This window comes from Hyposmocoma kahamanoa, unplaced genomic scaffold (assembly GCF_003589595.1).
Source record: "Hyposmocoma kahamanoa isolate Upper Pololo Valley unplaced genomic scaffold, ASM358959v1 78, whole genome shotgun sequence".
Lineage (NCBI taxonomy): Eukaryota > Metazoa > Arthropoda > Insecta > Lepidoptera > Cosmopterigidae > Hyposmocoma > Hyposmocoma kahamanoa.
Genome location: NW_020653945.1, coordinates 9460645 through 9474509, shown reverse-complemented (window position 1 = coordinate 9474509; position 13865 = coordinate 9460645). Strand labels below are relative to the sequence as shown.

General features: G+C 36.8%; 1 protein-coding gene across 1 annotated transcript in view; it reads right to left on the bottom strand.

The window, feature by feature from the left end:
• Positions 1–1928: 1928 nt before the first annotated feature.
• LOC113233316 (lactase-phlorizin hydrolase-like) overlaps positions 1929–13865 on the bottom strand; it is a 14885-nt gene continuing 2948 nt past the window's right edge. Inside the window, exons 5-11 of the mRNA XM_026468406.1 lie at positions 13690–13865; positions 12512–12670; positions 4886–5025; positions 4013–4677; positions 3377–3685; positions 2792–3030; positions 1929–2422 (exon numbers count right to left, since the gene is read on the bottom strand). The exon at positions 13690–13865 is cut by the window's right edge and continues 120 nt beyond it. Coding sequence (XP_026324191.1) covers positions 2263–2422; positions 2792–3030; positions 3377–3685; positions 4013–4677; positions 4886–5025; positions 12512–12670; positions 13690–13865 — 1848 coding nt within the window. The 3' untranslated portion in view covers positions 1929–2262. The remainder of the gene's footprint in view (positions 2423–2791; positions 3031–3376; positions 3686–4012; positions 4678–4885; positions 5026–12511; positions 12671–13689) is intronic.

Sequence of the window (13865 nt, the reverse complement as noted above, 5' to 3'; positions counted from 1 at the left end):
CTGTTACGAACCGACCATCTGACCCAATGTATTGAGGCAATGTTTCTTTTGACCTTTTACATCTGTTATGACCAGGCATAAAACCTAGTACACTGTGTTGTTTTATGATACTAAGTGACGAGACGAGCAAATTGTGCGGCAGGTAATAACGTGCGACACGTCTGTCGATAGCAGTGCAGTGGCAGTCTGAGCTTTCAATCGCATGAGGTACTGCCGCTGCGCCAGTCAACCTGAGACATAAATTGACAAGTTCCATGGGCCTGTAACTTCACTAGCACCCTTAAAGGAGCTCTACTGCTATTGGGTTGGGGACTTTAGACGTTTTCCAATGATTATAAACGTTCTCTGATGAATAGATTTATTTCATCACAATGTTCTTCTTCATTGTTTGCGACAAATATGACTTTTAAACATTCGAACAAAAAAATATAGATTTTTTTTATATACATTTTTATTGACTGTCATGTATTACTACCAAGATCGAACACAAAGAAAAATTTCTTCGAACATGAATACGGCGACAAAAGCTGAAAAAACCCAATACAAAAGATGTGTTACAAACACGCAAAGAAATTCATAAGGTCTGCTTCTTCGATCTGTAGCTTAAATGGTATAGCGGTGGCTCTAGTTTGGCATACAGACACAGGTTTGAGTCCTGTCAGACCGATGGAATTTTTCTTTGTGTTCGATTTTTGTATTAACAAATTATTTAAATTTATACTTCGAATTACAATGCTTTTCATCTAAATACGCTACCAGGATAATAATAGTTTCGCACCACAAGTAAATTGGTAAAAGATTTCAAAAGAAGATATTTTCTTTTTACTCTGCTCTATGTGAAGTTCAAGCAATATTGCTTAAGGTGCAGTCGTTTTACATAACAAATTAATATCGATAATGAAACGTTGGTTTCTTTACATTGTGGTAGGTCAAAGTCGATTCTAAGATTAACATTTCATCAAACAGAAAGTGATTTAATTTGACCTTCGTTTTTAGTTTAATTTTTTTTCACTAAATTTATTCGTAAACAAAGTACGTGTTACGCATTTATTGTCTTTTGAAATATGTAAACGAATGTAATATGAATAACATTATATTACATTACATTATTCACCTCAATTATGTACGTAAGTAGTGGTAGAGTACTAAAAAGGAGGCAAAATTGTAAAACTAGATATAATTTAATTTTCACGTCAATTTTCAAATAAAAACCTGCGGAGTTATCGCGTCACATATATACATACAAAAAAACATGCAGTCGAATTGAGAACCCCACCTTTTTTGAAGTCGGTTAAAAATGAAAGTGTACTTACGTCTTAGAGGACGAAAAAAAATAAAAGAAACTTACGTACAAGGTCAAGAGCACGTCAAGCTGGACACTTAGTATTTCGACTTCTCCTACGTAAGCTATCGTAAGCCTTTATTGTAGCAATTGCGGCGTCATTGAAGACATTTACCACGTTTTGATGGAATGAGTTCGGACCGAGAGACTCAGGAGACAGTTGGGCAGTATAGTTAACATACGGCAGACTGGGTGGTGTAACAGTATACTGGCCGTTCCGTCGTCGAACGAAGCCAAAATACTGTACAAAATATATTTAGATAGTCTTAACCTAGGTTAGATGTATAAATTAAGTAGCATTACGGAGCGACATTACTATTAAAATACACAGTAAAGCTCCTTAAATTTAGATTAAAAAAAAACCTATCGTAAGCCACAAAAATTGCACCCCCCATGGAATAATGGAATACATCAAAAAATTTTTTACTGTAATAGATACAGAAAAATATAACCCACATACTCTCCAATTCTTGTAACTCTATCGACTAATATTATAGATAGATTTAGAAAAATTGGAGAGGATGTGGATTAATAAATCACTTTATTTTTATGTAGGTCTATTGTACCAGCAGTAAAATTACAAAGCTTGAGTAATAATTTAACTTGCGACAAATTTAATTGCAATACCTGAAAAATCGCAGGTATTATGTTCGTTTTTGCCCTTTCAACATATTTGAAACGTTACCCTGTATGGTTTTGAATTTGGGTTTACGATTCTTAACGTAGGATCGATTGAAATTCAACAAATGTAAGAACAGACTAAACTCGGAAATGTCAAACTTGTGTGTGTGTTCTTGCCTGCACCATGTCGGTCTTTATAAAGTGGTATATTAATTTTGCATAATTTACGTTTATTCATACTTCAAGATAACATGCCCGTTTGAAGGATAGCCTAACAATGTACAACCGGCATATAGTCTTCAGTGTCCTTCGTCGATAGTCATGATCGTGGTATCCGGCTCGTAGTAGGGATCCAACTTGAGCGAGCCCGCGATTTCTTTTATGACAAATGCTGACTTACGCGGGGTGCGAGTGCGTTCCGTGCTCTCGAAGTCTACTTCGTACAAGCCGAATTTCTGTCTGTTGAAAAACAAAATTCAATTTTTTCACTTTCTGTTTAACTACTGATTTACGACGCTCATCAACTGTTTCTAAATAGAATATAAAAGCAAAATATGCTTTTATTTGTTGATAGGCCTTACACCAGATCCTTACCTAAAGGTTTAAAGTTGACTGTGAATATAATTATATTTGTAATTCCAAATCAAATCGGGTAACACTGATTATGAAATTCCTGGCTGCCAGAAGTTTAAATAGATAACACAATTCGTGGACTTTGGAAGATTTTTGGGCACTTGATATAAACTAAAGGCAATATTTTAACATTCAATGCATCAAACAATCGTTAAGAAAAAATAATTAATTACTTCAAAAATAATTCAAGCTTACGTGTATCCAGACAGCAATTCAAAGTTGTCCATCAAAGACCATGCCGTGTACCCTCTAATATCAGATCCTTCTTCAACAGCGTCTAATAGAGCATCAAGATAGCCTAAGTAGTACTCGACACGGGCATTATCCTCCAAACCCCCAGTCGTAGCAAAACCATTCTCAGTGATGTAGACAGGAGGATTGTTGTATTTCTCCCTTATGTATGTCAAGAGTTTGTAGAAGCCCCATGGCACGTCCTTATTTTAGAAAACAAGTTGTTTAATTACTCGACATAAGTTAATAAAACCTTTGGTGCTTAGGGAGTGATATATGTATCATTCATAATGTAAGCAGTTGCAGGTGAGTCAGTTTCGCTGTTGCATTCTATATACAAATAAGTAGATTTTACTAATAAATGGTTTAATACTCTATTAAATAAATAATTTAGGAACAATAAAAAAGGTTAGTCGCTGGAATGCACTCTCTTGCACCACCTTATGAGTACTGGAAATAAAGGTAACGAGGAAAGCAGTGTAATATAAATTACCAGAATCCAGCTAGTCAAAATCCGTAGAAAAAACATGATAAAAAGCTTACACGTACCTTTAACCACTCCGCCGCACTAGTTTTCCATTCAGCGAGCTGGTAATATGCAACTTCTTGATCATCATACATTGAAGGAACTTCGTACATATTATAGACAGATTCATTCCTATATGCAATGTTAGTACTGTAATGATTTAGTCCAAAGAAGTCGGCCGTGCCTCTAATGAGTTTTATTTCTTTTGGAGACAGTTCGGGTAATCTGGATCTTGGAAAACCTTGGGCGGCGCTCTTAGCCGCTACTCTTTCTTTCATCACTTGTGGGTAATCTCCTGTTTCCGAGAAGATTGGGTCGGCATAAACGCCCCACTAAAAAACGAAATTACTTATATAAAACACTCATATAAACACAATAGTAATTCAATGTTTTTATTTTTTTTATTGACACCACCTAACGGGGTAAATAAATCGACTGGTGGTAACTGGTGGACACTTAGAGATTTAAAGCGCTAAGATCTGAGGGGCGCTACCACTGTGCCCATCACCCTTAGACATAAGTTGGTAAGTCCCATGTGCCTGTAATACGAGAAATGAGCAGTATTTCCCTAGCCGAACTCTTTTGAAGGAGCACTACTGCTCTTAAAACAACTAATACTAAACTACTATGTACAGAGAGCTACTTATATTCAAACTTACCTCAAATGCTATTGAGTCTTCGGCAGCTTCCATGTGTTCCTGTGTTTCAGGTTCTATCCAATCAGCGCTTAGGGAAATACCAATCATCCCTCCGTTTGATGACCTGAATTCTTTATCAAACATGTGATAGGTTTTGGCGTGCGCTAGTAGTAAATTCTTCACGCACATATATTCTGCTACACCCGGAATTGTAAGCAACGGCGCCAAAGTACCAGATCCGTAACCTTGATGGCAAATTTCGCGAGGCTCGTTGAAAGTAATCCAATAGCTTACTTGGTCACCGAATTGTTCGAAGGCAATTCGCGCATAGTCCACAAACCAGTCGACAATGTAGGGATTGGTCCATCCTCCCATGTCTTGCAGTTTCTGCGGCAAATCCCAGTGATACAATGTGACCATGGGTTCAATGTTATGTTTGAGCATTTCATCAAACCAATTCCTATAGAATTCCACAGCTTTTTCATTAATATTATCAGGAAAACTTGTTGGTAATAATCTAGACCACGATATTGAATGTCTGTGGTAGTCTACATTAAGTTCTCTCATCATTTCGACATCTCTCTTGTACAAATGGTAAGTATCAGCAGCGACATCGGCATTGTGGCATTCACTAATCAAACATGGTCGCGCATGGCTTACAGTATCCCAAATGCTTGGTGTTCTACCTAAAATATAATTTATACACAGACATGTAAAAAAAGTAATGTATCAAGAACGCCTGCCTACACATCACTCAGACTCCAATCGGTCACGAGATTTTGCTAAGAAGAAAACTTAAGGCTATGGTATAAAATTAGACGAGAAAATGTCATTATCAAAGCAAGGCTACCAAAGCTTTGTGAAGACTAAAAAGCATTTTTCTAAACAACTTACCATCTTCGTTCCAAGCGCCTTCAACTACTAACGAACAAGTTGAGGTACCGAACAGGAATCCGTTAGGGAAGTACCTCACTTCTTGACGCTTTCCAGTCGAATTAGACGTCGTCGCCAGCGCGAGGCATGACACTAGAACACTACGCGATAAAAATGATGATTTTTGTTATCCTGTTTTTGATTTATAACAATGTAAGTATTATATGCATAAGTAGTATATGCATATTATTGTTATAACTTTAAATATGATATTAAAATAAACTGGGTAATAAGTAAAAGCAGATTTTTTTAACTGTCATTTTCCTTTCACAAAAAGATCTAATCGTTTCCAAGACATTTTTCCTGTATCTCCTATGGTTTCGGATTCCCCCAAATTGTCCCAGTTAAAAAAATCGCACTGTATATTTTGTAAGTAGTCGATGTCGTCTACTATGTAAACCTAATCAGTACATACTATCTTGTGATGTAATAAATAAAAGAATGTAGAAGTAGTGATTAATAAAAAATATTACTATAAAATACTATACTATTACTTACAGTAAACCCAACGATCGAAACATATTGACTGTCAAGTATTTACGTATGTTGTGAGATTGTTTGAATCTTGTCCATGTATTTATCTCCAGATATACCTAATATTTTTATCAGACTGATATTAATTTTTATAAACATTTTTCTTTTCAGAGCTCTAAACCTAAATGGTAAAAAGTTGTTATCACATTTTATTCAGAAACTATTATTGCAATCGTATTTGAATGTGTCATAGTTATACAATTTAGTGGATCGTTCTGTGATCCCAAATCTTTACAGATTTTGCGTATAAAAAACGTGATAATATTTTGGAAGAATCTCGTCACTTGACGTACATTTATTTCGTGGCTTGGGTTGGGTTGATATTGGTTTTCCGAATATTTATTTAAATTTATTCACAATCAAAAGAAATCTTGTCTCTCGGTAGGCAGTACATTTGGGCTATTAAATACCTACACTTGTTTATTATTGATCTGATGTCTATAGGCGGCGGCAATTAGTTTCCATCAGATTGTCTATGTCAACTGTCTGTGTTAAGTATTCACACTTTTTTTTTTATACTTGGTAAAAGTGTAAAAGAAAAATACTAGTAACTCTGAGTGTTAGGCTTGATTAACACCACGGAGACGCTACGCGACGCGGCGCGGGCTGCATTCAAGCGAGCAATGCAAGATAAACTTTATCTTCAACAAAATAAGGCAACATTTCATTAAACAAACAAATGAACAAACAAAGATGCAGTAAGCGACAGTGGGCTGCAGAGAGCTGCGGTAGGCGCACTTTATAAAATGCAATAGACTATAGAACATATTCTCCACTAAATAAAGTATTAATTTCTTCAAACAAAAGAGAAAAGCCACGCTGCGTCGCCTACGGTTGGAGATATTAATAATAATTTGTCCTGGAAATTTTCAAAAGTCGGAGGTATGAGATGTTTAGTATGAGGTTATATAGTAGAAGAATGGAAAATAGGCTTACTATAAGGCAAGGAGTTGAAAAGAAATATAATGGAGTGGAGTAAATAAAAAGGAAATGGCGTGTCGGTCTCGAATCGAATGGGCATCCATTTTGGACGAAAATTTTTGCTAATTTATCAACTCCGAAGACAAATCTTTAACCCATATTTTGAAGCCACTTCAATTTGTTAAGCAGAGTGAGTGTCAAAACCGGGTAGCAAACATCTGTATAGTCCAGTATTGAATGCAAAATGCTCTGGGCCATTCTTAATTGTTTCCAAACCTTGAGTACAAAAATTCCATACATGTTTTTCTCATAGTACCAAATGATACAAAATGTATTAAGCCGGGTATCAAATGGGGTCCTAGTGGTCAAACCTGCAAGAACTTCTTCTATACAGTCAAAATTCGCAACGCGCAACGCGATTCAGAATAAACAAAAATGGGTCAGTGCCATCTAGCGGATTTTTAAGGAACTACAACAAGATGCATATTGTCGAACTTTGTCGCGTAAACAAAATACGGATACATTTAAGATACCATATCAATAACAATGATCATAATACATACATACATAATAATAATAAATTATAAAATAATTAATAATAAAAGGTAAAAGTTGTTGCTTAATAAAAAAAATATCAGTATACTACTTACAATACCCCCAACGTTCGGAACATTATATTAGAGTGTAAAGTGTTTATATCCATTGTACGAATCACGAGCATGAAATCTTTCTAAGTAGCAGTTACACTTATAACACAAAATATTTTATCAGACAGATAATAATTTCCACAAATACACACATCAAAAGTGTCTAGGGATCAAGTGAATATTTTTGAAATAAAAATTATTTAAGCAATATTTACCAAATCCAGTCTTCCAGGACGACTTCTTACTTTAATGCTTATGTTTTATTTAACCGCTTACCCCTATATTTAATTAAAATAAACTAAAATTGATGTTTTTGCAAATTGCGGGAAAAAACTCAAATTAACGGCGTCAATTAAATGACAAAAAAATGGCGAAAATGATGATTTTGCTCATTTTTATTGTAAAGATAAGAAAATTAATAATCTGTATTTCCACCATTAACACGAATCACACAATTACAGCGATTTGGCATGGCTAAGATGAGTTCATCAAAATCACTTTGCGGAATGGCCGCCCATGTGTTTTGTAACAAGTCAAAATATTGTTGTAGAGTATGTACGGTATGCATACTCGGCACAGCTCTTCTTTGAAGCATATCCCATGCGTGCTCAATTGGATTGAGGTCTGGCGATTGAGCAGGCCACGGCAGAACGTTGATACGAGCTTCGGCAAGAATGCGTGTTACGACTCTAGCCGTGTGTGGACGTGCGTTTTCATGCATTAGTTGAAATGAATCACCCAACTGGCCTCGCAAAGGGATGATAACATCTGAAACAATCCTCTCTGCGTAAACTTGAGCATTGAGGTTACCCCTGATCCAAATGAGATCGGTTCTTCCGCCGATCCAAATACCGGCCCATATCATTATTGTTCCCCCACCATATGGATGAACTTCCTGACAATATCTCAAACGTTCATGACGTCCAGATGTTCTCCAAACTCGAGTACGTCTTGTATCCGGTCTCATACCGAAGCGGGATTCATCCGAAAAGCACACATAGCGCCAGTCTTCTTCCTCCCAGTTTCTGTGTTCGCGAGCCCATCGTAAACGGGTCCTGCGATTGCAGGGCGCAATAGGTGGAACTCTGAGCGGCCTTCGGGATCGCAGACCCACTTCACGTAAACGATTTCGGATTGTTTGATCGCTTATTAGCAAGCCTGAGGAGCTGTGGAGCCTCGTAACCAACATCATGGCGGTCATGGTACGATTCCGTCGAGCAGTATTTTGGATATACCGGTCCTGTCTGCGAGTCGTGATGCGAGATCGTCCTCCATGTCGCTCGGCCACGCTGCCCGTCATGCGATAGCGCGTCCAGAGGCGACTTATGACACTCTGTGTAGTGTTAAGAGTGAAAGCCACAGCACGTTGCCTGGAACCAGCTTCCAACATTCCGACGGCTCGCATCATCACTTCTCGGGTTAAATGATGTCGTCTCTCCATAATGATGTAAATTGTTTCGGTTCCGATGCAGATATTGTAATGATTTTGTCAAAACGCTATAACTCATTTTTATACAAAACCACATTGACAATCGATTTTCTTCTTATTATCGAATTTTAAACAATATACATTTAAATGTTAAAACTCACTAAAAAGTATCAATAGCGATACAAAAAAGTTAATATAATTAACCCTAATTGCAGCAATACTCTTAAACGTACTTGATCCCTAGACACTTTTGATGTGTGTATTTTTATTTAAGAGTTTCGAACCTAAAAGGTAAAAAGAAACCTTTAGGCTCAATTTGTATTGCGGCGGCACGGAATGGAAGCGAATTTTTGTAACGATATTATACATTGCATAATGAACTTTATGATCTCTTTTGTAACGTACAAACTAGATACGAGCCAAAATCTTTTGCGGAATTCTCACGCATGCTCGCGGAATTCTCGTGCTTGCTCTCGCATTCCGCGGAAAATTTTGGTAAATCGTTACAAAAATTCGCTTGCATTCCGTTCCGCCGCAATATAAATTGAGCCTTGTGGTAAGACTTCGTTATCTGTTTGATAAATAATTATTGTTATTAGCTTCAAATGTATCATAGTCGTACGACTTTGTGGCCTACATAGTTTTATAGTGGCAAACGGTCATAGCTTTTTTAGGAAAGCACTTCCGCATTCTACATGTGTAAGTAATGCCCAACAAGTGGTTTGGGCGAAATTGGCTAGAAAAAAAATCCTTAATATTTATGCCCTGGCGCCCTCTTGTATTGTATTGTGTAATGTATTGCGTTTTCCCCTGTGATCTTAAATTCGGGTGCAATTGCCGTATAAATGATATTGGGAAGCAATAGCCAGTTTACCCTCGCCGACACTGCTAATATCCTACCAAACTTGATATAAAATAACCAAAATCAAAGGAGTTACAAGTGAAATACAAAATCTTTCTTTTATCTTTACTTCAAAGAACTATTCACGTTTACACCGGCTTTTGATCACGATACTCAAACATTTTAACATTACATTTTAAGTCACATGTTATGGGATTCTTTAAATTAGTACGATATTTGTATTTAATAAAACTATTTCGGCACGGAATTTTCGGTGTGCGAGTTTTACTTGCACTTGGCCGGTTTAATTTTATTAAAACATCAAACCCCACTTGAACAGTTTCTGAAGATATGTTATCTTCAAATAAAATCTATCTTTTGTTTTATACAGCTCTGATACGGAAGCCGATAACAAATTCCACTAAGACTGGGCAGCGTTCGGGAAAATAGCCATTTATTTTCGCCTGCAATACAGCAATGCATAAATTTATAAAATGTTTTTATCTAATACGTCATTGTGGCTGGTAGAGTGGATTGCCCGATCATGCTACATTGCATGAAACTGCATTTAAAACCATGTCGATGATTTATTTGATATTTAATTTAATTTGTTATTCTAATTATTCTAATTATCTAAGCTAATATTATAACTGTAAAATATGGACTGTAGTTGTCTGAGAATAAATGATTTTTGATTTTTGATTTGATTTGATTGTACTGATTATGTATCTATACCGATATTAAAAATTCAACACAAAAAAGCAATAAACATTTTGAATTTATGTTTAACACTATATGAGCAATAACTGCGGAGCTTGTCCACGAATGGTACCTACATCGTATGTCCAGAGTTTCTCTCAAGAACCGAATTCGAAACAAATTGTCATACAAACCTACATAGATTCAAAGATCACCAAGCTGGAGTGGTACTGGGCAGTTAAAATTTGCGTAACTTATTTTTTGCTAATAAAATTTCTGCGCTTCGTTGCTACCTCACTTGATTAGACTACGAAAAAAATCTGTTGTTTGATTACAAAACAGCCAATTGTTTTTATACACACTCATAATTTCCTTATTTAGCCTACTCGATCGAATCGCCTAAAAAAATGGTCATCTTATTTTTGTATTACTCTCATTAATTGTTATTTACTCATATGAATGCACTGTATTTTATCGACTCTAGGTATGTATGTTGTAGAAACCACTTGATCATGCCGTCAGTTGTCACACTCGGGCTTTGTTGTATGAAGATAAAAAGGCGAACGATTTCATGTGTGATTTGAGATGAACAAATTTCACTTTCAAATGAATTCATGAGGACTGTTTTTAGGATCGAAACACAAAACTGCGATGCGATGTCGTGTCTGTCGTGTCGTCGAATCTGCGAGCTCGTGGGATGCATCGCAAGAATTTACGAATTGCTCCGCATCGTGTATTCCTGCGTAGTTAATCTTCTTTGTGTTTTTTCCTACACTTTCTTATCAATAACAGCGTGTAACACTCTTTTTTAAATCCATGTCGCTAATTTCAAATTATCGTTGAGGAGACCGCGGTCGTAACGAACCGGTAAAGTGAATTGGCAAAGTTATTAAGTAGATTTTTTTAAATAAAAAGATTATAACTTTCGACGGAAAGACACCAGTAACTTTAAAAGTTGCTCTTTTGAAAGAGTCTAACATTCCTATATTATTTTCAGTTACAGAGATAGGTATTAAAGAGGCAAAATTAAAAAGTTGGATAGGTGTTTTTTTGTTTTAATTTTTTAAACAATAATGTTTATATAACAAAACATTTTATGTAACCGTTATATGAAAACATAATATGAAATGATTATTATCCGCATATGTCACGAACTTAATGAAGGGCAGGTTGTAGAATTTACGTTGATATTTCTAGAAACAATATAAAATGCCTCTTCGAGGGATCCGCTAATAACGTTTATTACATAGTCCATAGGGAGCACTATAAGTTTCCGGAACTAGCCACTTACGTAAACAATAATTAAAAAGTAATTACAACATTGAAAATGGAACTCTTTGGCTGTAGAACACAGTTTGTTTCATCTCACTGTCATATGTTTTTACATTGTGGTGTCATTTTATAAATTAGTTAATTAGTTGTCTACATCACCTTGGATATAACTCGTGAAAATTTTCTTGGTATGATTTTCTACTTTAAGTGTAATTTAACAGCTCAGCGGAGCTTCGCTCGGCTTCAAACTGCTTTTGGCGGCGAAGTATTATGCAAGACGACTATTTATAGCTGGTTTGCAGAATACAAACGCGGTCTTGTGAATCTCAGAGACGAATTTCGTGATGGTCGCCCGTTCACTGCTGTGAACAACAAAAACATCGATGCTTTACGCCGTATGATCAAAACAGACAGGCATGTGACATACCATGAGATATGGGTATCGTTAGGCATAGGCATGAGTCAAATACAATCAATACTACACAAACATTTGGGTGTGAAAAAAGCTGTGTTCTCGGTGGATCCCACACAATTTGACTGAGGCTCAAAAAACGGATCGCGTCACTTGATGCAATGCCTTGCTTACCAAATTCAACGAAGGGGCGTCAATTTTTAGTTACGTTAAAAAAAAATTATAGTTACGATCCCAAAACAAAGCAGCAATCGAGCGTATGAGTCTTTCGAGATGAGCTGAAACCAAACAAAGTTGCGCGCGTGTAAAGTGCCTCTAAGCGGATGATTGCTTTTTTTTTTAATAAAACTGGACACGTGGCTACTGTTGCTTTGGAGAATCGTTGTACCGTGAATAGTGATTGGTACACGACCATTTGTTTGCCGGAAATTATTGACAAACTCTGTAAAAATAACCGTAAACGCCGTATCATATTGCACCACGATAATGCCAATTCTCACACGGCCAGACGAACAAATGATTTTTTGAAGGTGAACAACGTTGACCTTATGAGCCATCTCATCATCATTTCCAAAAATTAAGAACCAGTTACGCGGTCAACGATTTTCATCACCTGAAGAGGCTGTCGAAGAGTATGAAAAATATGTTTCAGAGATTGTCAAGGAGGAGTGGCATAAGTGTTTTCAAAATTGGTTCATTCGTATGAAAAAGCATTAACGCTAACGGAGAATATGTTGAGAAATAATAAATACGTTTCTAACCTTTTATAGTATTTTTTTCTTATTCATTCTGGAAACTTATAGTGCGCCCCACGTACTCATATCAAAGTCTTCAATGTCCTTCGTCGATAGTCATGACCGTGGTATCCGGCTCGTAGTAGGGATCTAACTTGCGCGTACGTGCGATCTCTTTCATTACAAAAGCTGACTTACGAGGAGTGCGTGTGCGTTCCGGGCTCTCAAAGTCAACTTCGTACAAGCCGAATCTCTGCCTGTTAAAATAAAAATTAAATAATATCTTTATTGAAGAGCAATGTTTGTCTACTCCATAAAACTAAGTTCTAAACCCTTTTAGTTCAGAGTCCCTTTCATTTTAGGTACAGTCATATACACAAGTTACCTGACCAAGCCGACTTTGTCGACCTTTTGGTTCTGAGCACAAAAATGTGGAGAAAATTGTTAATCAAACTTAATCTTTAACCTGTGAGCCGTAAAATGTATTTTGGTATGACTCCCTGGTCGTCTCATTAGTGAATGACATTTTAAGAAAGTTTTTAAGCCAATTTGATCTTTAACGTATGGTTCTGACTTAAATACAGAACACAAATTTCAATCTACTTTAGTAACGCCGTCGTGGCCAAACGGTATAAGGATTGCTTTGCAAATTGAGGCAAGCATTGTTCGAGTCACTTAAAAATAAAAAATTATTTAGCGATATATAGTATATAATAATAATATTGTATTTTTTTTCAAGCGAGTAACCTGGGTAGTTGAGGTACGCCACGTCCAACGGTATTGCTATCTGCGTCTCGGTTAAGAAGACAAGGTGCGGCTTCTCGGTCTCCAGGTAATAGTGGACCGGTTCAAGGTTCGAGTGCAAGCCTCGGATGTTTGTGAGGTGCACTTTCAGCGGGAGGAAGTGCCGCCGTTGTTTATACTTATTCTTCTCTATAACTTTCATGTTGGTTGCTGGAGTTGATGGGGAAAAATTGGATGGTTCAGGTGCCATCCAGTTGACCAATTACTACTGGTCAACTGAATGGCACTTTGAAGTTAGCCAACCTTTGGGGAACTTATTTGGAGACGGCGGGGACGCCCGAGCCCCCCCGAAAAATGACTACCGGGTCCTCGTATCCTGCTACCCTCCAGAATGAGTTACCCGGTACAGCCAGCTGAGAATCCTAAAAACCGTTACTAAGCGACGCAACAGGCACACTCAAATTCCCCAAAGGCCATCATGATTATCAAAAAACTTATAGACATAAAGTAGTTTAAAAAATGTCAGGCTTACGTGTATCCCTTCAACCATTCAAAGTTGTCCATCAGAGACCATGCAGTGTAACCTCTAATATCAGATCCCTCTTCAACAGCGTGTAATAGTGCATCAAGATAGCCTAAATAGTACTCGACCCGGTCGTTATCTTCCAGACCCCCCGTCGTAGCAAAACCATTTTCAGTGACATAGAG